This window comes from Talpa europaea (genome assembly GCF_964194135.1).
Source record: "Talpa europaea genome assembly, chromosome: 4".
Taxonomy (NCBI): Eukaryota; Metazoa; Chordata; class Mammalia; order Eulipotyphla; family Talpidae; genus Talpa; species Talpa europaea.
The window spans coordinates 137,351,212-137,377,936 of record NC_140070.1 but is presented as its reverse complement, the minus strand read 5'-3'; the positions used below and the strand labels follow the sequence as shown (position 1 = coordinate 137,377,936).

Genomic DNA, 26,725 nt, shown 5'->3' with positions numbered 1-26,725 from the left:
ATTAACTGTCCTCTTCATCAAGAAACACAAAATAAATCTAGAAAAATGTGTGTATGAATTATTATTCACAATGACAAAATCAGGAGAAAGAAAAGCAATTTTTTAGCTATTTAGAGTTAATTAAATTTGTTCAATTCATTAAATGTGGACTTTGGTTATAGAAACTTGGGTTTGAATATGAAAATGCTTTTGAGCTAGCAATTACTGTGATTTTTTTAAGGGTAGCACATAAAATATATTGAAAACTTCAGTTTCTCTACATTACAGGAAGCCTGGGGAATGTTAATATAAGCAACCAATATTTGCCCCCCCAAAAAAAAACAAAACCCAGATCCTTTCATTTGTAATGTTTTATAGTCTAATTCATTTATTACTTCTGGAGACAGAAATATATTTCACCCAATGATGTGAAGAGACTATTCTCATTTTAAGACACAGGACACAGACACTGAGGGTTCTGCAGCCTTAACCACAAATGAGAAATAAACATGGTATCAAAAACCCACAGGGGCAGAACTGAAGGGCAGATCTTTCTAGTAAACCTAGACATGAGTTTGCTCAGACAAAAGGAAAGACTAGCAAACCAGATTTTCACTCTCATCTTACAGACAATCAGATTACTTTTTATCTACCTGACAGGTCACCACAAAATCAGAACAAAATATTAGCTTCCCAGGCCTTGCTGCCAGGAGAATAACTTTGTGGCCATGTGCAAATCTGATCACATGTACCACAGTGCTCTCCTGACCATGACCTTGAAACTAGACTCGCAGTTTAACACCCCATAGTCCCTAGACCTGGTCATGGCCCAAACCAGGAGCTTCAGAGGTAGATCCATGAGCAATAGCACCAAGGGATGAGACCATATAGTGCTCTCCTGGTCTCTGAACCCAGAACTCATAACTCAAACTACGGGCATGATGACAGATTTGGGCAAAAATCAGAGTCTGCATATACCCTCTGAGGAAAAGACATGGAGGAAACAACAGAAATAGAGTCAGCAAAGAAAAATTCTATTAGTGCCTGGGATTTGCTCCAAGACTGAAAACAAAAAAGAGAGAGCAAAAGAGATATTTCTAAGCTTAAATGATGCCTCCAGTTGACCCTAGCAGGCGACCCAATTTGGGTATCTTGGTAAGATCATCTCCAAAACAAAGCAGAATTTTTACAGTTATGAATGTGACTCTGACATTAATAGAAAAGTGAGCAAGCATTGATCATGATGTTAGCTTTGAAGGAACATGGAAGACAGTAGAAATCATTTCAAGAAGATCTAAAGGAACCACAGACCTAGAAAGTCAGACTTTTTAAGTCATCATAGGACAATACAATTAAAATGTAGGTTTCTCTTTTCTGTAGATGGAAAGATTGCCTCAGGGCTTATAGATTTCCATTTTGGATAGTCTGGGCACCAAGCAATGGTCACTTGAAAAATTAAGATGTAGTTCCCCAGAGGATCAAATCCTCCCGAGGGTCACTGTTAGCCAATGACCACCATGGCAGAGAGGGGCCTTCCTGCCTTTGTAATTGTTTTTCTTTATTTTAAAGTGTTGATGTTTTAATCACACATAGAATAGTCACTTAAAGGTGATTTCTTTCTTTTACCTTGATCGAGTCCTAAAGGAGCTAACCTTCTATGTATACTGTTCTTCCTAGAAAAGCAGTTTATAATCATGCTTCATGAAGAAATGCTGGAAATGATTGTTCTTAAACGTTCTTGTCTACTAAAAACCACATTCTCTCTGTTCTCAATAAAGATGATTGTCTTCCAAAAGGAATCAATCTATTCCCTATGGCAAATGTAGATGACCGTGTCAGGAAAATAGTTAAGAAAAGGGACTTTGTATTCTTCTACATATTTAAATTCCCTTAAAGAAAAATAAGTAAAAGCAATCATTTTAACAAAATAAAGTTAAAAGTTCATTATTGCCAGAACCTAAAATGAGATACTATTCACTTCCTTGCTATTAAAATATGTAGATACTTTTATTTGGGCAATAAATACCATCTTGAGAAAGACCACACAAATGAGATTAATTAAACCTTTGGTTTTTCTTCTCTTATTCTCTGATCTCTAACTTCTCACCATCAAATAATGTGTCTGATAAGAGAGAACTAAGAATCACACTATTTGATTCAGTTGCTATTAAGCATTTGTTGTCAAGAGGTCTAATACAGGGTAGAAATTAAAGCTATTTCCTAAAATAGGGACAACAGTTTAAGTATTGTTTTCAGTTAAGTGTACTATAATTGTCCCCTGTGCAAATACTTCTACATGAGGCAAACAAATTGCAATTATGAATAATATAATTATATATCATTATCTAAATTGTATATGCTTCAGCCTTGTCCCCAAAAAATAGATTCTTTATAGATCTTATTCATCATCATGTCCATGAATTAATCATTGTGTATTCACCCTCAATGGTGTTTAATCAATGCTTATCAAGAATTAGTTTGCCAATAAAACACCAAAGAATATATCCAGAAATGCTCTTCTAGGGACAGGAAATAAGAAGACATAACATAGTGGTGGCAGTAAAGGAAACTGGATTGGAAGGTCAAGAGATATTTCGGTTCAGTAAAGAGCCAGGCAGGGAGTCTTTGTAGATATTTGAGGAAGGAAGGACGCATTGTTAGAGCATGAAAAGGGAGGTTTTTTGACATGGATGAGCAGGGAGGAGAAGAGAAAAAAAGAAGGAAATGCTCTGTGCCAGAGAGTGGAGCACTAAATGCAGGAATACCAATGCAACAGAATCCAAACAAAGGGACACAAAAGATACACTTAGTGGAAATGAAATTGGGTTTCTGAACTGGGTTTTAAGACCCTGCTATGAGCTATAGGCTACATCAAGAAAGTAATGACACCAATTCTGCACATTTGTGAAGGGCTCCATAAACTCTGGACAAAGTGTAGAATTGACTCACAGCATGACCCCCATAAAGAAAAAGTTGCCTTGAGAAAAAAGCTTTCTGAAAATCCTATGGAACTTAATGAAGATAACTACCTCCTTCCAAACAGATCAGGAGGAGGGTTAAAACTGCACATTTTTAGAAGCATGAAGAAAGGGCTTGAAAAAAGACAGTCCAAATCCCTAATACAGTAGAGATTTCCAATGAATCAAAATCTTAGAAAAATCATTCTCCTTTTCCAAACGGATGCTATAATCCTAATGCAGTAGCTTATTTGGAGACTTTCGTTTAACCCATTAATGCACAAAGCCAGCCTTTGACAGGCAAGATCTAGAATGACAAGGGCACAAGTGGGATCCGGATATGATGAGAAGGGCGATAAACACACAGAAGGAGTCACTCCCTACTTGTGTTCAATAGTGATTGTTGTTGTCCCAGTGCAGGGAATATAATTACCTATCTCTCAACAAGTGCATAAGAACAGGTGTTACTATTGGCCATAAAAATGTTTCCTCCTTTTCAAAGCTGGCACTAGGACTTGGCATTAAATTTAGCAATAAACTCTGGAGGTGAAGTCCTAGGATTTGAAGAAGCATTTCTTGTCATGTTTCAACTTCCCTCCAGTTTGACCACATAGATAGCTTAGGTGAGAGCTGCAGGTTTTTTCTGTCCACATATCATTTCTAGACATTAATTTGGTTGAACTTGCAGCATTATCAAGTGATAAAATATACTTCTGTTATGATAGTCATCCCCTGGGAATGGTAGCCAGAAAATGTATATGCTAATGATGTTGGTTCAAACACGTTAATTCTATCACATACTCTTCATGCAAGAACTTAAAGGTCACCTCAAGGAATTCCAGCCACCCCACCGTGCTATAAAACTATTTCCATTAATATGCAATGGTGCATAAGTTGTTGGAACAACAAATGAAGGAATTTGCTATTGTGTATTCATATGTGGATCTGTGAATTTGTTTCTGTAAGTTTTGCTCTATTAAACAACCTTCTAACCAACCCCCTCCTTACAACGTTGACCTTTTCTGAATCATCCTCTCCAGTTCTTCTCAAATGATCTCCCTACAGTGCACATCTGTTCACACCTGCTGGGCTTAAAACACCCCTTTGTTCCCTAAAAGCAAAACCCAAGCAAATTAGCATGACTCATAACACCTTTTTGAACAGCACCTACCTGCCTTTCCAGACTCATTTCTCACTATTCCTTATCTTGCATTAAGCACCCATGATTTAATTTATTCTACACTGCCTTGTTTTCTTCCTCTGCCTGTGAATCTATGTGAAGGCAACTTCTTATCCTTAGAGAGCGCAGGCATTCTTTCCTCCAGGAATCTTTTGCAACTCACTTTCCCTTAAGTTGAGATAAGTCCTTCCCCATACTTCTTTAATTATTGTGCGCAAATATTATCCTCATACTTATAGTGCTTCTTTGAAATACATGAATGGACTTTTCCCTACTAAACTGCATCTGTTAGGTGCTATATTCCCAGGTATTTTTTGGCACAGTAAAGATGCTCATAGGGACCTCCCTGAGCCTCCCTGGTAGCACAGGCAGTTGAGCGCCTCACTGTGAGGCTGTCCGCAGCCTCTGCATCACTGGTTCGATCCAGGTCGGCCGGCAAGAATCCCACATGGCTCAGCAGACTCTCCTGTCTCACCCGCTGCTCCCCTCAGCAATGTATTTCATCAGTCTGCCTGTTCTGTTCCCAGCTCTGTCTCTGGTGAATCCTCTCACCCTCCCGTGCATCTGGTGTACCCTGGTTCTTGTATAAATAAATCTTTAAAAAAAATAGGGGGTCTCCGCTGGTGGCGCAGCCAGTTAAGGGCAGCGCTGTGAAACTGTCCGCATCCTCTGCAGCACCAGTTCGATCCCGGCCAGCTGATGAGGGTCCCACATGGTGTGGCAGACCTCTCCTGTCTCACCTGCTGCTCCTCTCAGCATTGTATTTCACTCAGTTTCCCTGTTCTGTTCTCCATTCTGTCTCTGGTGAATTCTCTTACCCTCCTGCACATCTGGTCTGTACCCTGATTCTTGCATAAATAAATAAATAAATCTTTAAAAAAAATAGGGACCTCCCAGGTGGCCACTAGGAGTTCAGTCTCAGGGTATCACCACTATGGCATGAGTTTGATCCCCAACCAGAGAGCTGACCCACATAGCACAGCAAATCTCTCCTGTCTCTCCTTAGCAGTGTGTTTCAGTAAATCCACCTGTTATGCTCCCTGCTCTGTCTCTGAGCACCACTACCACACACTCACTCCCCTACCATACACACACATCTCTCTGGCCTATACTCAGTTCTTCTATACATAAATAATAAATAAAATCTTTTTAAAAAGCTCAATAAATGAGTGTTTTCCAAAAGAACTAATAATGAAAGAAATAACTGAAATCAAACTTGGTTGAAATCTTTTCTCCCCAGTAGAAAGCAGGGTTCTTCATGTTAAAACTTGAGGATGACAATGGGATCTTCTCATTTATACAGCCCAGCTTACAGACTCCACACACTTATTCATTGACCACACCATTTTCCCTGTAGTGATAGAACTCCAGGGCTAAAATTCATTTTATTCAAAGTTCTCTCACAGCACTTTTCTGTGCTCTAAAGGAGAACAAAATAACTCAACCAAGGTCACATAGGTAGATAGTGGCTTCAGAAATAAACATGATTCTTGACTCCTCATCAATGGTGTTAGCCCCACTTTTAGGCAGGATTATGGGTTGAGGAATTATAGATCAAAATCAATAAAGAGGGAGAATTTACTGAAGACAGAAAAATGAGATATACAAATTATTAACATTTTGTTTTTAACAAATTAGAGCAAAAAAAAATATAATGGCTAGGTTATTTTATTAGATACTACAAGGAATTCAATTTAGTAAGAGAATTGCATTTTCCTTCTTGATCCATTTGAGAATACAAGGCATTCCAAGCTGAAAATTATATAACAGTATAAGGCTCATGTAATGTATGAGTGAAATTTGTCCCCCCTGATGGCACAGTTGCTTGAGTGCAGCACTGTGATGCTGTCCGCGGCCTCTGCAGTGCTGGTTTGATCCCCACTGGCCATGGAGCAACCCACATGGCACAGCAGACCTCTCCTGTCTCGCCCGCTGCTCCCCTCAGCAATGTGTTTCAGTCAGTCTGCCTGTTCTGTTCCCCACTCTTTCTCTGGTGGATCCTCTCACCTCTCACACCTCTGGCCTGTACCCCAGCTCTTGTATGCATAAATAAATAAATCTTTAAAAAATATATGAGTGAAATGACAGAGCAATTTTGGTCAGAAGGGTGTCAGCAGGGAATTCTGTGCTTCAGAGGAGAGAATCATTCCTGGAACAAAATTCAGCACTTTATGCAACCTTGAATAATGGCCAGGAGTTCAGCAGGCTGAGTGAAGGATGGAGGCAGGAAGAGGCAGGGAACTACCGAATGGGTCTCTCTGAGCCTGCACAGCAGGAACCTGCTCACACTTTGGCTTTGCCCAGTGGTAATGATTTGGACTTCCGCTTCTAGTCTCCAGAACTACGAGAGCATCAATTTAGTTGTTTATGATCATTTGCTATAGCAGTCAGGGGGAAGCTAATGTAATGATCACATGAAATCGGAAAGTCTAAATCACGAACACCTGAACAATTCAATAGTATGTCATTGGATTGTATCGTTCACAGTGGGGAAAGCAGTGGGGAACTTTCTGGAAAGGAATTTGGATTGACGTTGAAAAATAGATGATGATTCCATGACTTTGTTTACTCCACATGCAGACTATTTTACAGTTATCCTTTCCATACTACCCATTTAGACCGCCACGATTACAGATTTGACTGATGTTATGATGTCAGAACTGACAAAAATAAATGAGTGCTCATAAAACCGTGAGGTATTCTGCTATCGGTTACTGAACCAATACGTCCACGGTGGAAGCAAATAATTGGATACTGTGATGAATTTGCAGTATTACAATTTGATGGTATTAGGATTATGATAAATGTTGAGCAGTAATGCCACATTCCTGTTGTCCACAGGCTCGGTGGGATGGCTTGACTGGGCGTATCGCCTTCAATAAAACCGACGGCTTGAGGAGGGATTTTGATCTGGACATTATTAGTCTTAAAGAGGAAGGAACTGAAAAGGTAATGTCCTCGGTAATAAATTTGAAAGGAAAAGTGCTGACTAAGCATTTTCATTGCACCTCCAAATAAGGGGATGATAATAAAATGATACCATCAGGCTTGTTCAGTTCCAGTTTTCTGGATCTCTCTTCCAGGTCTGCAGATAAAGGTTAACATTCTAGATTCTTAAATTGCATGTGTTACTGGCAATGATGATGAATGTTTATGTAGTGCTGGGTTTATAGAGCAAACATGATTTTATTATCACAGATATGTAACCTCTAGGTCTGCATCGTTAGTGCCATTCACAAAGCGTTTTAGAAATTGAATTTAGACATGAAAGCTCGGAAGCTGCACTGATTTATCTTTGGAGTGGCATCCAAGCCTTACTCAGAAATTAATTCTAATTGTGCTCCCTTTTGAGATTGATAGCAGAGGGATAAATCAAGTGGGATATAAATGATTTACTGTAACAAACCAAATCTGCCACCTGATTTTAGGAGAAAATCCAATGTTGTCCCCAACATGTATTTAATGTTAGGATTCTCAGTCTCTCACAGTTTAAAGTTCTATTTTAGTCACTATTAAAAGCAGTACAAATATAGTTACTATTTAAATATTAATAGTAAAAAAACTTGACTCCTCAATATATTTCATTATACCAATTTTATAATGTATACGTCGAAAGTATAAGTCGAAATTAATTTACACTCATCCTAGTTTTTGCCCTTAAGAACCTTAAAAAGATTTTGAATCCTCCCAACAATTGTCCAAACACCAAAACTCTATAATCGAATTTTTTTCACTCTAGTGGACAAGAAGGTACACTTAATGTAAAAGAGCTGCTCTTGGAACAATCAATTACTTAATTGAAATAGTTGGGCTGATTTTTAAAATGAGATAAGCTTTTTATTTGTTTTGTTGCTTTTGTTAACGGAGGCACATTTTTTTCTAGGTCTTAACTATGCCTCTCCCACCCCAAACAAAGATTAATTAAGCTGACTGTAATAGGAAGTGACCACTGGTGTTGAAATGTTTGAGCAAAATAATTAGCATGCAGGTTTCAAAGGATACATTATACTTGCAGTGTTCTCATTTTCAAAATGCCTCTGTCTCTCCTTTTCTCTCTTCTTCACTCTGATTTGCTTGTCTGTTAGTTAAATGTGCTCTGACAGATACACGGCATCCACCTAGTCTCAACATGTGGTGTGGCATCAGCCTAGAGGGAACAAAAGGGGGAAAAAAAAGAATATTTGTTATGGACTAAAAGCCTATAATGTGGCTTAATTTTTTTAAGGAAATCTCTGCTGCTATATGCCTCCTTTCTCTTCTCTCCATATTCTCTTAATGTACAGAACTGAAGGAGAAAAAAAGCTGTTAAGAAACATCTTTTTGGCTCAAATGGATGACAAAGTAGATGAGCTATTGTTATACTTTCACAGCTATCGATACACTCTATGGGTGTTTTTCCATCAACAGCAAAATCAAATTAGATGAAAGTGTTTTCTCAATTTGTTTCTTACCTCTTCATTGTTTGCAATAACTTTTCTTTCTTCAGGTGACTTGGGTTTAATTCCTGAGAAGGCTGATTGAGCCTTAAGGCAGTGGGGGAAGCCAAACCCATCTCTCAGGAACCAAGGGAGGTTCGCAATCTTTACGTGTCAGTCTCTCAAAGGGACCAAAGGGAAAATTATTAGGGAAAAAAAGTCCATTTTCTCACTTTCACTCAAGTTTCTACTGCCTTGAAGTCATAAAGAATAAGTTTGAAGTCACCAGCCAAGTTTTCTTTTCCTTGCTTAAGAATGAGGTGTGCATGTGTGTGCGTGTGTGAATTGATTGATTGATTGATTGATTGATTGATTGATTTTGGTTGTGAATGCCCTGAACAAGTCTTCTAAAGGGTTGATGAACCCTTCTAAAGGGCTGTAACTCTGCAGCATAAATATGCATTTACAAAAAAACTTGTAAGTGATGTTTTTGGTGCATGAAAAGTGTCGTACCACCAAGTAGCTTCTGTGAGACTGAAATACTTGGCTTCTCTTCAATGTGTCTGTTCTCAGGTTTAGAATGAATTGACATGTAAGATTCCAAACAATGGGAGGGGAATGCAAAACTCTGAGCACACACCACCATGATACCTTGCCGGTTCCATGCTCCATTTTAATTAAGTGCTATTTTTATTTTTCCCTCTGAAAACCAAGGCTGCTGGCGAAGTGTCTAAACACTTATATAAAGTGTGGAAGAAGGTTTGTACTCTGACCAAAACCGTAGGAAATGTGGGGGTGGGGTGGGGAATGTCAAAGAAAAAGCCTGCATCCTTCCAGTTTGGCCAAACCAGTCAGTAGTCAATTGCAGCTTAGAGAAGCTACAGGAAGATGGGAGAGACAGAACAGGTTGTCTCTCCACCACATGACCTTTGCATTGAAAACAGGTTTGAAAAAGATCAAACAAAGATGGATGAAGTATTTCCCCTGGGCAGGATCAGTCCCTATTAGGACTGAAAGCAGGTAACTGCAACAGAAGCAGACCTTGGTCCATTTATAGTCCTGCTCAAATCACTAAATATTTTCTCCAAGGGACAGGTAAACACTAGATTTGATCCATCAGACAAGTCAGATAGGTTATGGCTCAAAACACTAGGACATCTCCTTCAATGTCACCACCACAAAATAGGATTCTTTTTCAGAAATTTCCTTTTCTTAGGAGCTATCTTTGTTTTATGTGGCATCTTTCTCAGTGCCTAGTGTCTCATAATTTGTTTTAGAACCACAGCCTCCAGAGGACAAGAAATTATCTTGTAAATTATAACACCCACTATTTCATAGTTTATTGTACAGTATCATGTGTCAAAAAATGTGCAGACTTACTATGAAAGCAAACGTTAGACATTGAAAAACATTTGGATCAGGAAAATGTCCCAGGATTATACAAACAAGGTCTTTCATTCTCTCCTCTTCTCTAGAGCTACTTGCTAAAATATCTATTGATAGACGGATGGAGGTTACATTACTTCAAGCTGTTCAACTTGAATGGTTTTGCTAGATTCACTTTCATCCTTTGAGTGATCAGTGAAGTCACAGAAAGTGTAAACAGTTCCTCCCAGAGGCCATAATGTTGGTTTCCCTCTTGGTAGTACCCAGTTGTGGAGCTCAAAACTAAAACACAGGTTTAAAAGGCTTTAATAGTCAATGAATTGGGCTATTAAAGGCATAGAGAAAGTAATCCCCTCTCCTCATTATCAGTCAATAGATGAACCTAACTGGCACCCAAAAAGTAATTTATGGCACTAATCCAGTTGGAGACTCCAGGTGCTTTATGCAATGTTGAATTAATTCAAACCAAATATCCCAGAGGATGGAATGACGCTGTGAAATTACACATAGGAAAGGCAAAGGTCACTAAACTGCCATAATTGCCCTGCCCTCCCCCTTCCCAGGGATGCAAATCTTGGCTTTGATATTCCTCGATGCCTTTGTACCTCTTCCTTGCTGCTGGCCCATCATTGCCCCATCATAAGTTGCACATACTGTGGTGTGCTGCTTCGTGTTATGACTGCTCATCCACAGCTCAGAGCACCCTGTGTGCTAGCACAGGAGATCTAGCCAGACCCAGTAAATGCATTGTCTTCTCTCAGCAAGACTCCATCTTAAAAGAGAAGGATTCATTTCCTTGCATACAAATTCCAAAAGCTCTCCTCTGCATTCTGACCATTGTTAGTATTAAAAGAGTCCACCTGAAATTCGTTCCAAAAGAGGACTATAGCTCCCTGGTGGCGCAAGGGGCTAAGCACCACAATATGAAGCATTTCGCAGCCTCTGCAGCATGAGTTCGATCCCCTGCTGGCCAGGGAGCAACCCATATGGAGAAGCTGACCTCTCCAGTCTCGCCCGCTGCTCCCCTCAGCAGTGTATTTCAGTCAGTCTGCCTGTTCTGTTCCCCACTCTGTCTCTAGTGATTCCTCTCACCCCCCTCCCCACATCTCTGGCCTGTGCCCCAGCTCTTGTATGCATAAATAAACCTTAAAAAAAAAAGAGGACTATAACACTGTTTCCAAAACCCCTCACTCAAATGTGTGTCCCTAAGGCTCATGATACAAGAAACAGATACACTTGATCTCTTCCTGGCTGCTGAGATTTCATACAGCAGTTTTGGAATTTGGGGTTTATGTGAATCCCTCTCTAGGTCCAGAAGATAAAGAGCTGTCCCTCTCATACACCCTTTTGTTGCATGTCATTTATTTTAAAAAGTTGGCATTGTGAAATTTGAAAACTCATTTTCAAAAACCCTCCCCCCACCCCACCCCCCACCATTGTCCTAGACCATGTGGCTGCTCTTTCTTGTCAGTTAAAATGAAAGAAGCAGGACCAGGCCACTGAGCTGTTGTGTATTCCTGCCCACAAGTAATTGATCCCCCCTCCACTCTCACTGGTAAATTACTGCTGTCTGCTTTTGCTAGTTTGAAAATTGAGGTTCTATTTCCTGGAGGGCCTCCTCCAAGGTCAGAGAACAGGACTGACATGTTAAGTTTTTGGGCATCTGGTTTGGCTGGATCCCTCTTCCCAACAGGGATGAATCATTAAGATTTTGCTTCTTCAGAAAGTGACATTCATTAGCTGATGTGTTCATTTACTGCAATTAACAGGTGAAGCCAGTGGACCACTTAGGATTAACTCTCTCTCTCTCTCTCTCTCTCTCTCTCTCTCTCTCTCTCTCTCTCCTTTTTTGCTGATTTAAAGGTTTAAAAACAAAAAACCCGAGATAATTAAAATTGTATATTTATACTGCCCCCTTCCAGGAAGACCCTGACCCTTTGACACTTACTATAGCTTGACTCTCTTTTTGTCTAGACTTGAAGGAAGAAACTTCTGTTTACAGTTTGTGGAAAAATTATTCTCCCTTTTCTCATTTTATGGAGGGAAGTTGGTGCTGAAGGACAATTTGAATTTAGTCAATTGAAAATGTAACCATAGTAACCCCCAAGCTTCCACAGCTTTAGGAGTTTGGTAAAAGAGATGAAAGTGAGCAGGGAAGCTAGGTTGCATCTACAATTTCAAACTTGTATTTTAAAAGAGAAGTATCACGAGGCCTTTAAACACTGTCATTTTCAAATATTAGTGTCATTCCCTTAAACACATTTAACATGAATAGAAATAAGAGTTAAAAACAGCGTGTTCCATGACTTAAAACATTGAGTACAACCAGAGTTATTTTCTCCACCTTTCAAGACTTAATTGAAAATTGGGTTCTAAAAGATTAAAAAATAAGTAAATAAATAAATTAGGTCTATCCTCCCCAGGGCCTGAGACAAAGTTTAATTGGAAGTGTGGCCACGGTCCAGTTAATACAAGTCTCTACAATTTCATAGAGTTAGAAGCGAGCTGCCACAACCTGGAGTGTGGTCTTGGTGTGCTGTAGACACCCAGGGGTATGTAGGTGTGTGTGTAGTAGCAACGATCCTTGACTTAGAAATATGGGGGTGTAGGCTCTCTGGTGGTGTGAGGGGTTAAGCTTCAGCACTATGAAGCTATACGCAACCATTGCAGCACAAGTTCGATACCAGCCGGGGAGATGACCCATAGGGCGCAACAGACCTCTCCTGTTTCTCCCGCTGCTCCCCTCAGTGGTGTATTTCAGTTAATTTGCCTGTTCTGCTCCCCACTCTGTCTCTGGTGAATCCTTTCACACCCCACATTTCTGACCTGTACCCCAGCTCTTATATGCATAAATAATCTTAAAAAGAAATATGGGGAGGGGGTGAAGAGTAAGAAGAGAAAGAAAAAAAATTGCCCCTCTTTTCTGAATTCACAAACAACCAAAGAGAAAAGATTCTTCTACTGTCAGATTTGTATTATGTGCATCTAAGTGACAGCCCCTTGCTGGTTCAGCAAAGGCCAATGGTTATGAAAAGTGATGTCATACCTCCCAGTCTTGCCTCTGATACCCTCTCTATACAGACAGGCCAAAATACTGTCACATGCAAAAAAGATCCACAGCCCCCACAACCTAGACCTGTCTCCTTACTTCACCAACCCACTAACTCTAATTTAGAAAGGAAACAGTGAATTTGACATTCTTCACACTGATGTGTGAACGTGTGATTGTCCTTGAAACTTCCTCAAAGAATGTATCGTTTCTAAAAAGGGTATTTGTCAAGCTAAATGAATCTCCAGCTGCTGTATTTATGCAGGAAATCAAAGTAAAGAAATAGAAAAGGAAAGATGAGGCCTAACATTCACACAGGTGAGATGTTATTTGATCATCAGAAAAGTCTTATTACTTCCATTTTGCTGGTGAGGAAATGGAGGCACAGTGGGGTTAATTAACATGCCCAAGGTCACATGGCTGGGAAATTGTAAAGCTAGGGTCTGACAAAGGTCTGTCTATAACGATCTCACTCCATCCAGTTAGCCAATGTCCTCTCATTGTAGGGAGGGGGATCAGACACTGCTCTGCCCCATCCATCCCAGAGTACGTCCATGTGTTAGTGGTCATAAAGTTGCCCCTGCTTTTCCAATATCATTTACTTAATCAGCTTCTAAATTTAAGAAGAAAAAGAATTTCACTTATGATTTCAATTTCTTGCACAATTGAGCAAGTCTGAAGAAAGTACTGGGCAGGCATTTGGATGTCATCAATGGTAAACATTTGTGGAGCTCCTAACATATTCCAGTTTTCTCATTAGATCTTCCCAAGCTCCCTATAAAGTACTCTACAGTTAGAGAACCAAAGCTCAGAAAGGTTAACATCTTAGCCAAGGTCACACAGCACCGGCTTGGCCTGGCTGGAAGGGAGATCCTCACTCCCTCTCACCAGTCTGGCAATGACTGCTGACAGAGGACTCCAGAAAAATAGCTCAATTCCCTAAATCTCTTGTCTAAGATTCCTCCAGAGGCTAAACAAATCAATACACTTCAACAGGACCTAATAACCTAGAAGTGACTTGACCACTGGAGAAAATTGTGGTCATTATTTTTTAAAAGCACAGTGGGTTCCCCTGATTGCCTTAGTTGAATCTATGATAAGGTCAATGAACAATAAAAGTGAACACCATCCCTGAAGGAGCTCTTGGTTGAATGGAGAGATGAGACAGGTAAACAGGTGAATATCAGAAGGTAGGCCCAAAACAAAGTAGAACAAGCCCTTCTAGAGCCCACAGAGACCCCCATACAGTGCAGGGAGCCAAGCTCACCATCACTGGCTCCTCAGAAGATAAGCCCAGAATGTTTCTGTTCCTGTCCACACTTTTCTTCCATCATCTTTCCCTTTTAGAAGCCTAGTCTGTCCACCCTCTCCACTGCTCCCTCCATGCTATTCCTATAAATTTTAAAGGCACTGTTGGTACCACCTTGGTACAAAGGGTTTGCGTCAATAGAATGTAAGCTCCACAAGGGCAGAAAATATCGTCTATTGTGTTCATTGCTGTGTCCTCCACTTCCTGGGACAGTGACTGACATACAAGTAGTTGCTCATCAAACACACATTAAAAGAAAAATGTGGTGCTTGTTCAAGAATTCTTAGTTTAACAAAAAGAATAAGTAAGCTTAATAAAGTCAAAAAGGCTGACCCTTCTCCACCCCAAAGCACACCTTCCCTAGTTCATCTACACCCTCATCCCTGCATTATTTCATCTGCCCATATTTAGTAGCACCCCCTGTGATGCCCTGGTGTCCTCTTCCCAGACTCTGAGCTTTCGTGTCCATCCCTGGTGTCAAAGGGGCCTCCCTGTAGTGTGAATGTCGTCGATGGCAGCCAGCAGACTCTGATGTGTTGTGTTCTGTGTAGATTGGGATTTGGAACTCCAACAGTGGGCTCAACATGACAGATGGCAACAAAGACCGGTCCAGCAATATCACTGATTCACTGGCCAACCGAACGCTCATTGTCACCACTATTCTGGTAAGTCGACAGGGTGAGATTCATTTTGTTTTATTGCGGCAACATTGGTCTACACCACCATTTGTTTATTAGAAGTATAGGATCTCCTACCTCAAGTGTCATTACCACACCTTACCCAACACCAAGACCTTAAAGTATTTCTCAACTATGATTTTCATGTCAATAACTCTGCATGCAAATCTCTTTCATTGGGACTCTAAAGCATGTTTGTGTAGACCTATAATTGGCTTCAATTATAAGCTTCCAACATTGTTCTGAAGATCTCCCACCTGCAATCCATTCTCAGATTTGCTTTATTCTACTCTCTGTCTCCACCCAGCTAGTCTCCTTTCTCTCTGGCTGCTGGTTGGTTTCAACCAAGGGAAGATTCTGGCAAAAGACCAGGGAAGTGAAAGTAGAGAAGGGAATGTCTTCCCCTTCCTCTCAAAGCCTACGTCAGAGACTCTGTCCTTCACAACCACGGCACCTAGCCTGTCCATGATCCTCTGTGAGGAGTCAGGACCACCCTCCTTCTTTGCTGCAGCAGCCCTAGGTGGTACCAGCTTCCCGATGTCGGTGCCTGGGTGTCAACACCCCAACATTTGTTCTCATCCCTTCCCTGTTGACTTCCTTTGCCCTGCTAAGTTCTCTGAAAATAGTCCCTTTATTAACTGCTCTTCAGAGCAGAATCCCAGATTAGGGTATATTCCTGTTGGAACCCTGATTACACCCCTATCCAGTCACTGAACATCCACAGCTTGTTCATTCTCTCTTTTCCCACCCTGACCCAAGGAGCAAAGGGCCTCCTCTAAAATCTTCACATTCAGACATTTTTGCTTTACTTGATTCAGTCTGTCAATCCAGTTCATTTCTGAAAGTTAACTTCTGAGAAATGTTCCTTCAAAGTAATATGGAGAAACAAAACAAAGGAACAGACAATCCAAATCAAAACAAACCCCAGAAGTGTGTCTGCAGAACTGAGGTTATTAGAAAGGGAGGGAGAGGGGTGGAGCGAAGAGGGGTAGGGGCTCAGTGGGCTGTGGAGGATTGTGGGTGCCTTAGTGATGGGTGTTGTGTGAGAACATACATCTGAAGGGGTGTGACCCTATAACTCGGAATGATATAGTGTTGTATACCCACATCACCATAATAAAAATTAATACTATTAACAACAAAAAGTAAAACTTTTGTTTTTCTGGTGACTAATTTCTCCAAAATTATCTCATGCAAATATAAGATTTTCTACTGCTATCTGTTTGAGAATAAACATAAAGGACACATCAGTAATATAGAAACTGTTTAAATTTCATAAATTTCTATGAGCAAGATATTGAGAAATGTCCTTTATTCACAGAATATGGGTTCAGTATTTGAACAAGTTATGAGGGGATGATTTCAGCAAAACAGGAAGGTGAGGGACAGACTTCCCTGCTCTCAAATCTTGAAAATCACTTTCAAGTATTTCACATCTCCTGACTATTAATGGAACCTGTATAAGTAACTCTTTCTTCCCTTGTAACAGTTTTCGTATTTACCTTGTTTCATGTAGGAAGAACCCTATGTGATGTATAGGAAATCTGACAAGCCCCTATATGGAAATGACAGGTTTGAAGGATATTGTCTAGATCTGCTGAAGGAATTGTCAAGCATCCTGGGTTTCATTTATGATGTTAAACTTGTCCCTGATGGCAAATATGGAGCACAGAATGATAAAGGGGAGTGGAATGGAATGGTCAAAGAACTTATAGATCACGTAAGCAAAAATGCATCTTTTACATATGGGTCATCAATGTTTGGGGGGCAGATGAAGAATGAGAAGTGAAGGAAAAGAGAGGAAATGGTTGAATGATAGTGAGAAAAAGTTTTTTCTTGCATTTTGTGCCAGGATATGTTCATGCACGTGTTTTATACCTTCTGGCTTCTCTTTGCTCATACATACTATTTTATAAACAAAATTTGTGTGAATCAGTCTTTTTTATATTAGTCATCACAGAACCTTCTTGCAAGAGAAGCATTTGGAGTTGAGAATAGGGCTGAGCAGAACCCAGGAGAAGTCCAGACACATCCTGGATGACCAAGGTCACTGTTTTGGACTTGCCTTTGCAGAGGGCTGACCTGGCAGTGGCCCCTCTCACCATCACCTACGTGCGGGAGAAAGTCATTGACTTCTCTAAGCCCTTCATGACACTGGGTATCAGCATCCTCTACCGGAAACCTAATGGCACCAATCCAGGGGTCTTCTCCTTCCTCAACCCTCTGTCTCCTGACATTTGGATGTATGTGCTGTTAGCCTGCTTGGGAGTCAGTTGTGTCCTCTTTGTGATTGCAAGGTAAGTCGGAGGACTATTCAACTTACAGCAGATGGTGGTCTGTCTCAGATTGCCCTCTGTGCTCTAGGGCTAAACACAGATTCAGAATTTAAGATGCTCTTTTCACTCTGCCTATTGTTCTATTCTGTCAAGTTTACCCACATGACAGTCATTCTGTAAATGAATTTCTTCTAATTATTGATAATGGTTTTTTAAGAGCTAGGAAGAAGATAATTTTATATGAATTTCATTGTATCAGTATTTCCAGCAACATAAAACGATGATGTACCCATTTTCTCTGAATTATAATAAAAGTAATGGCTCAGCTAATAAATCCAAAATGTTTCAACAAGAAGAGTAAACCAGTGTCCAAATATTTTACCATTGAAATATTCAGTTCAACAAGACAGAAAAGTGCTAGCTAGGAATTATCTGGAAAATTAAAAAACACTGGACTAAAACAAGATTGTGAAATCCTCAGGAATTAGAAAACTTTTATCAATTCAAAAAAAATTAATGAGAGAATTCAATAAATAACTGAAAGCAAGGATGACAGACGGAAACTGTAGAAGTGAGATCTTTGTGCTATTATTGATGATTCATTTCAGATTTTTATTTTTCCTGAGAAAACACCCTATTTAACCATTCTGCTGTGCACAATTGTTGAGAGGATTTTTATACCTTTAAGCAGATCATATTTTCTATATACATTTGATGCTGAATTTGAAGCACAACTATTTTGTCTTTCTGTTGACACCCCCAGATAAACCATGTAAAAATTTAATTACTCTCATATGTGCCCTACTCTTTTTCAGTCTTTTTCACTTCTGAACAAAACTCAGTGAACTTTTTCCCTAATCAATTTTTGTTTTCCCTCCAGGAATTTCTAGGAGAAATGTGTCTTCATGCTAGCTGTTTGTCATTGTCCACTGTCTAGTTTTGATTAATGCCAGGTAACTCTTTCCCTGGTGTAATTTTAAAGAAAGCTTTGGGAAATAACCCAGGCTGAAAAGGTCTTAAAGATCTTCAAGATAGACATAGTCAAACTAAACAAATGTGTGATCTCACTGAGGAATTCGGGACATTCAATAAGAAAGGAATGTTTTCCATTTCTCTATACCTGCTAACGTGCACCATTGCCAAATCCCAGGTTACTATCTAAAAGCCGGCCACATATTAAACTTCTTGAAAAATAATGATCAGCGCTCTCTTTCTATGTCTTACCTCAGAGAACAATATATTGACAGGATACTTTATCCTTCGGTACTTTAATACTTGAAATCAGTGGTTCTCATCTAGAATAGATCTCATTGCCCAGGAAACATTTAGCAATACCTGGAAATGTTTTTTTGTTGTTGTTGTTGTTTTGGTTTTTTTTGGTTATCATAGCCAGGGGTGGAGAATGCTACTGCTATCAAGTAGGTCGACAGCAGAACATCCTGCAGTATGAAGGACAGTCCCCCAACAACTAAGAAGTCCCAAATGTCCACAGCACCAAGACTGAGAAACCATGATCTTGATTTCTTAAAGAAAATATTGGTTTGGTGGTCAAATTTTAAAAGATAAAGTGCTTACCATTGGAGGTGCATTTCTCCAATTGTGAAATTAACATTGCCCTAGAAGCGCCATTTCATCAATGACTGCACTGAGGTGACGTGACCCCTAACAATGCATAACAGTGTCCACCTCTCTGCTGTGAGCTCATCCCTGCAGAGTGACATTAGGGACAGTGGAGAGACCCAAGCAGAAGCGAAGTCAGAGGACTGAGCTTCCATATTCCCCAGACCCCTACTCCACCAGGAGTATGATGTTGATGAGTAGAGCAGGAAAGAGGAGGTTGCTGAGCAAGCCCATTGTTTATCCTGGTGATTTTTCCAAAGCCAGTGAGAGATAAAACATGGCAACAGCAGCCAGAAGTTCTCATGAACCCACAACAGAAAGTGTCCTTCCACACCTGACACCAGCTGTGCCTTTAACTCCCCTTGCTTTTCTCATCAGAACATGTCAGAACAATGTAACATTCAGTAGTTCTCTTCTGATTGTGTCCCTGTTCCTCTATAAGCTCTTGTTTATCCAAAGTTTTGCATTCCCTGGCTTCATCCTATTTCTATTAAGCAGCCCCTCTGTCCCTCCAAAACAAATCTATCCTCCTACCATTCCTATTCATCCATAGTACCATTTCTAAGCCAAATCTTTTTGGTTATAATTGAGATATCGGTTTATAGTACTGTATATGATTGAGAGGTACAGGATCACCCCCTTCAAGTGCATGTTGCCACCCCCACACCTTAGACCCCCCCCTTAGACCATCAGACCCTTCTCTACTCTGCTGTCCCCTGTGTCCCTCCCTCTCTGATAACCTCAATTCTATAGTCCAGTTTCTAGGGTTTGTTACTAATTTGGTTGTATCTGGCTCTTTGCTGTCTCTCTGTATTCCACATGTATGCGACACCATCCCAGATCTGTCTAAACCTGCTCACTTACTTCATTTAGCATCAGCTCCCCCATTTCCGTCCATGCGGTCACAAATTTCAAGAGTTCATCTTTTTTCGTAATTTAGGTTTTCTTCTCCTCTCACCCCTTTCTCACTGCCTTCCACTCCCTGTGTGTCCTGGGGAAGTGGATTCATGCAATGCAAACTTGCAAATTGCTTGGTGTTAAAACCCAGAAAATATAAAAAGTAGCTGGTACACCGGTGCTCTGTGGTAGTGGTACACAGGTGCACTGTCACAAGCTCACCCGCTCAACAATGTCATCTTTTCCACACCCTTGAATCCATTCCTGCTTCTACTTCATAAAATGGCTGAATATATTTTGGAGGTGATTCCAAAGACAAACTCCTGGTTGAATAAAGGTGCCCATTCACTGTTACTTCACCCCAGCATAGTCTGAGCCCAAGTGCCGGGTCCTCTCACCAGTAAGCTAAGGTGGAAAATGGCTTTGCATTACCATCTCAGTGGTTTGCATTCACAGTTAGTGAAGTAGAAGTAGAAAAACAGTTAATCTCATAATCATCTTTAGCTCTAGAGAGGCTTTTGAATTTGCGTTTTGAAGTATATCCTTTTATGTTCTTTTATAGGCAAAAGGAAAGCCCATCACTGCATTTAGGTTAATGCCCTCACTAGACAGATGCTTACAAATCATTCGCTGATCTGAATAAATATAAAGTTAGACATCAATGGGTCAAAATAAAATTTCAGTCTCTACAAGTAGGTACAAGGGTTTATGTCAGTGCTTTTGTTTTGTGGTTGACATATTTTTCAAATTGCTTTTTATGAAAAAATATTTAACCCCAAGGAATCATGTCCATCATGAGCATACAATCTAAATAGACCAAAAAAAAATCTGATAAAATAACTGCTTACATTTTATATTTATACTCATCTGCTTTAAAATGAACATTTTTAAGTTGGTATCTGAGCAAAAAATAAATAAATAAATAAATAAATAAAGGAAATCTTTGCCTGAAATGCTAAGATTATAATGAAAAATCAACAGTTACATTACAAATTCAAATAGAAATTTCTCCTTTGAAAGATGAGTGGATTTTCTCCTGCTCCTCCCAAACCTCCTCTTCTACCCAGCAGTCATAAAACCCATTCTCAGTTATGAAAAGAGCCTTTTACTTAAGGATCATCAATAGGTGTTTTATAACTTCCATTCACATAAGAACCACCATATAGAAACATAAGCCCAAAATGAACCCATGCCTTGCAACACAATGCTACAAACACTTCAATATGTAGATTTTGGCAGAGATTCTAAGCACATGTGTTCTTTCCCTGTCATTTTACTAGAAACCAGTATCAGTTAGGAATCGCAGCTTCAAAATATCATTGGCGCAGGTCCTTTGTGAACCTTTGCCCCACACTTCCTGATTCTAACACCCCTGTCACACGGCCATCGTGGTGCAGGCTTCAGGGATTTCCAGCAGAAATCTCGACATCCAGGCTACAGGTAGTTCCACTGCATGGTGAAAAGGCAGCATCTTACAGCACAGCACCCAATGACCATCCACTACCCCTCAGCCTGTGTATTCCTCAAGTTACTCAAAGTCCTGGATAGAAGGAAGCTAACATCTCTGCAGAGCAAGCAGAATTGCATTGTTGTTAGACAGTTTTCCTTTTTTGCATAGACAATGAGATTAATTGCTCCCTTAGAAAATGCAAAGTATGAAATACTGAAACAAGACCAAATTAAAAGCAGCATTCCAAAGAGCATAGAAGTGAGGAGATCATTGATCGGATTAGATATGGAGGGCAAATGCCAGCAAAGCAGGGGCTGGCTGCTCGTTGCCTGTTTCTATGGTCTCTTTAGAAAACTCCTTCTTTTGAAGGCATAAGCTTCCTAATTTATTGCAATTAATATTTTTAAATTAATGTACAAGTGACAATGATATTGTTTAAGTAATGGCCTCTTTACTCCTCATACTGTTTCAATTAGTGGGTTTATTAATATTGGTATTCATTTCTTCAACTCAGCAAACTACTATGGTTCTAAGAGTGTATAAATTCAAAAGTTAATTATATTGTTGAAACAGTAATTAAAATGTATTGGCACAGCATTGTCAATTAAAGCTATATTCATAAGCTTCACAGGAACCAGCCTTGTGTCTCTGCATCTATGGAGAGAGGTGCAGGAATGAGTCGGAAGCCACTATTGTGGGATCAGCTGCCAGGCTGTTATCCCCAACTCCCTAACGCTTGATGAGAAGACACCATACACTTTTCCAGAAGGTGTTCTGGAGTTTAGAAAACAGTTTTTCATTAAAAGGCACTGCCTGCCCACTTCTTCCTGCACGATTCACAGTGTGTCCTGCTTTTCACTAGAGATAATGCATTCACCTTAATCCCTGTTCTCCCCCAACATGTCAGCAACCTGCTATTGTTTACTGCTGAAACCTTATGGTTAGCGAGCACTGCATATGCTCTCCCTGGCTTTATGGTATTGTAACATTAACACTCCTGTTGCTCCACAAGGACTCAGTGGCAAATGGCAAAGCTTTCAGTGCTAAGAACGTCTGCATTTTCAATCATTTCCAAATGACTTCGTACAGCATCTGTTAATGTCTCTTTGGAAAAATAAGTGCCCCTTGACAAGAGGGCCCCCAAATAGTAACCGCAAGGCAGGGACTGCTTCTGGGCTATTAGAAAGGTCAGGCAGATGTGTAAAAAGAAACAGAGAAAAGACAAAGTCTCTCCAGGTCTCCCAGATTTCCATTTTGACATACCCCAGAGAGGTCTGGAGGATGCCCCCTTTTGTTTGCAAATGAGGAGCCTGAGGCCAGAGAGATTAAGTAAACTGTTCAAATTCCACATCTTAAACAACTGGGGTTAGGGATCAACTGATTTCAGTCCATAGTTCTGAAAACAATTAAAGTTTTAAAAAGTTAAGTGAGAATTATAATCCTGACATTCTTCAGGAAAACAAACTGTGGGGTTCACCCTAAGCACACATTTTCCTGGGTCAGGATGCTTCTCAGTGTCTTTCTTTAAGGATTGTGATTTTGGTTTCCACATCCACCCTAAAAGTATCTAATCAACTCCAAATCTTGACTGTTTTATTCACTAGTATTTTCCACCTCGCAGCTCCTTTAATGCATTATGAGATCACTAAGCCACTTAGAGTCCTTTTAAGATCTGCCCATCGCAAGCCCCTAAAGACAAGTCACCCCTTTTCTTTGTGTCTCTCACAGCACCTAGTGGCACAGCATCTTGGCACTGTAGTTGCTGTGTGACACGTGTGTGCTGCTGTCGTGGCCACTTGGTGGGGTAAATCCTCGGGATGAGTGAACCTCTCTTTACAGTCCATCTCGTTGTTCAGTAAAATGGCAATGAATGAAAACTCAGAAGAATTCAGTAGACCTAAATCCGAGGAGTACAACTCCAGCTGACCTGTGGGCTTGGTCTAGAAATAAGAAGTCTGGTAAAAATAATGTCTCACGGCTCCCTGGCACGGGGCCCACCAAAGCTGTAAGTGTATGACTGTGACCTTGAAAACTGTTGTGGTTTGATGCTTTCGTCCTGGATGGTTGGGTTCTCAGTCTTGGTCAGCAGCGGGTGTTGATGCCATGGGGGTGTATCCAATGTTTACAAACTGTTTCTGTTAATTGCCACAGGTTTACACCCTACGAGTGGTATAACCCTCACCCATGCAACCCCGACTCAGATGTGGTGGAAAACAATTTTACTTTACTCAATAGTTTCTGGTTTGGAGTTGGAGCTCTCATGCAGCAAGGTACACCGGTCACCCTTCATTGTCACACGCATCCCACGGCCTGCTGACAGGCTTCTGTGCTGGTAAACTCCACTGTAAAACAGTAGAGTAGGCTGCAACGCAGGTCAGGGATGAAACCAATAGGACCTGACATCTCCCCGGGTATAAAAACAGCAAAGATAAAAAATGCGGTGGCAATGGATCTCCTTTGCTCTGTATCTAAAATAAGACTTCTGTCAAGTCATAAATAACAATTTTCTTAGAGAAAAGTAAAGGATAAAGTTCTTACACGTTGTTGACACTCTTTTCCTTTTCAGCCATAACTGCACAAGTCAGAGGTTTGAAAACAGTGGAATTGAGTCCTCTGAAGATTAAGTTGACTTACAATCTTCCATTCTCTGACAGTACCTAGAATTGCCATCTAATTACCACTCTGACAAACCCTACTGGGATTCAGCTTAGCTTCCCATTAACTTTTTACAATCTCCCTCAATTGGTAACCATAGCAACAGTAAACCATAGGGGTTGGAGAAATAAAATTCAAACCACAGAAATGTAATATAGTTTAGACTTTTCTATGATTTGGGGGACTGGATTTTTGTTGGGGAGAGAGGAAAGAATGAGCTCTTTTAAACTTTGGAGGAAATACATCTCGTGTGGGTTTCCCTTAGCCTTGATTCCAGGAATTAGGTTTAAAATATACTTTCCAAGATTAAATGGATTAATTTAAGGAAATCATAAGTCACAGACACTGCTGTGGTTGGAATATCCATTCCTTTGATAATAAGCTGAAAAATAAATTGCCAAAGGGAAACTCAACAGGGATCTATTTTAAACATTTGTTACTCGGGGCTGAACCCAAGGCTTCTAGTAAGGGAGTTGTTCTACTACTTGAAATATTTATATTCTGTGTCAACAAATTAGAGAAAGGCAAGGCAAGAGTCTCCAGTGTGGAAATACCAAGTAATTGAGGGAAGCGGGCTAATCCCAATTAAGCACAGTTGATGTGGGCACTGCTAAAGGATACAGAGCAGCAGCTGATTGACTACAAAGCACTTGCATGAGTTTAGAGCATAACACAGCACCACGAATTTTCTGCAGGGCAACCCATTAGCAGCCATATATGCATATACGGCTATATCCGTGCATTTAACTTGTAGAGCTCACAAGCATTTGCTTATAAAGAGTAAAAGAGATCCCTGTCCTTTTCTGTAGCTCACCATCCCATACAATTAGAATAGAAAAGTATGGACTTAGGGCCTCGCTGGTGGCACACAGGGTTAAGCACCACACTATGAAGCAATCCGCAGCCTCTGCAGTACAAGTTTGATCCCCTGCCAGCCAGGGAGCTAGCTACCCACATGGTGAGGCAGACCTCTCCTGTCTCCCTACTGCTCCCCTCAGCAGTGTATTTCAGTCAGTCTGCCTGTTCTGTTCCCCACTCTGTCTCTGGTGGATACTCTCACCCCCGCATCTCTGGCCTGTACCCCAGCTCTTGTAAGCATAAATAAATAAATCTTTTAAAAAAGAAAAGAAAAGAAAGGACTGGGTTTCACAGAACAGGCAGCCAAAGTGCAGGTGTATATAACCATAATTGCCTCCCATCATATGAGTGTGCCCACCCCATAACTTATCTTTCATATTCTCCCTCTTTGGAGTTTACCATCATGCACAGCAAACCGTGGGATGCAGTGTCTGCTTGTTACCACTACCTTGGGTACATGACAGTCAGCCCCAACCAGACTCTGCTTATTTTTTCCCAAGAATTTAAAGACATTTGTCAGGTAAACAAATATCTGCATGTACAAAATGGGATCCTGGTGACTGTAATGCATCTGTCCCTAGCATGTGACACTGGACCGAGTCGCTGACTTCTGGATTAGCTGTTGCTCTCTCTCCTATAGCAGAAGCTTGTCACTCTTCTCAATTGGAAACCGCAGAATCTAATTTCTTTTTTAATGTGATGATCAGACTTTCTCTTTTCTACAGAGCGTGAGCAAAGTCTGGATCAGGATTGGCTGTCATGTCTGCCGTAAAAGGCACAAAAGAGGCTTCAGCAAGTATTGTCTCTCATCACCAGTATTTTCTAGTGATGTTTTACTCTACATTGACCGTTCTCATAACTTCATCTTCTAGAGTTCTAAATCTAGACAACTCATCTATAGTTTAGGGAAAACTTTTTTAAGTATATCCGTTAACATTGAGGGTCATTAAATCCATTACATTTTGTGAAAACAACATGATGATATTTTGAGAAATCTAATCGTTATCATCTACCAACAATTTAAAATATAATCCCAATAGGTTTCTATTATTTTTTTAATTTCCAAGATAACATTATCCCAAAGTATAAATATATATATATATGAAGTGTGATTTTTATATTACTTCATGTTACTATCAACAGTTGGTTATCTGTGTGTCCCATTTTACTGTCATATCATATATAATTATATGATATGCAAATAAATTAAAACCTTATCTTTTTATAACTACAGCCAAATATGCAAGGATAAATTACAATAGAAAATGGATACTATACCTGTAAGCAAAGAAAATACACCTATTAACTCTAGTATTTACTTCCCATGACTATTTTATGAAATAAATGGTATTTTAATAGCAACCAGCTAAAGATCTAAAATAATATCATATTGCCACAAGGCTGCTAGATCAATTAAGTGTAAAGATATGAAATAGCCATGGACATTAGACACATATACACATATCCACAGGCATATAAACCCCATTAGACTTTAAGATTAAAACAACAGCAATAAGCTATTCCACTAAATCCTTGGAGGCAATTTAATGGAAACTATTATAAGTCTGTCTAATATTACATATCCAAATTCAAACAAACAAAAGAAGGAAATAAAAACCTTATTGAAATCATTTATCTCATTAAAAGTGAATAAAGCACAGACATACCTAACAGCATTAGGAGAATATATCTGTTAATTCAAAGCTCAGAAACTCTGCCAACCTTGAGCTGCTTATCATGAGCCACAAGCAGGCTTTGATTTCAAGAGCAATACGTGTGTCTGTTAATAGATTAAACTGGAGCCTAAACTCATTTATTTGTAGATTGGTAAACTCCAATTTCCCTTTCAATCTTAAGTCATTAACCACCAAACTTCAAAACACCCAATCAGAATTGTAAAAATATCCCTGAAACCAGATATTTCACTGTTGTATTTCACCCTTTGAATTTTTAAATGTGGGGTGTTTTCATCTACTTTTTAACTAGTTACATAAAGTCTGTCATGCCTCTGATGCTA

General features: G+C 39.9%; 1 protein-coding gene across 2 annotated transcripts in view; it reads left to right on the top strand.

The window, feature by feature from the left end:
* GRIK1 (glutamate ionotropic receptor kainate type subunit 1) overlaps positions 1 to 26,725 on the top strand; it is a gene marked incomplete at both ends in the record, with an annotated part of 352,921 nt that overhangs the window by 290,400 nt on the left and 35,796 nt on the right. For both annotated transcript variants that reach the window (XM_084231835.1, XM_084231834.1), the window contains 6 exons: positions 6,958 to 7,065; positions 9,246 to 9,290; positions 14,827 to 14,940; positions 16,469 to 16,672; positions 17,026 to 17,249; positions 23,347 to 23,465. In XM_084231835.1, the coding sequence (XP_084087961.1) occupies positions 6,958 to 7,065; positions 9,246 to 9,290; positions 14,827 to 14,940; positions 16,469 to 16,672; positions 17,026 to 17,249; positions 23,347 to 23,465 (814 nt within the window). The remainder of the gene's footprint in view (positions 1 to 6,957; positions 7,066 to 9,245; positions 9,291 to 14,826; positions 14,941 to 16,468; positions 16,673 to 17,025; positions 17,250 to 23,346; positions 23,466 to 26,725) is intronic.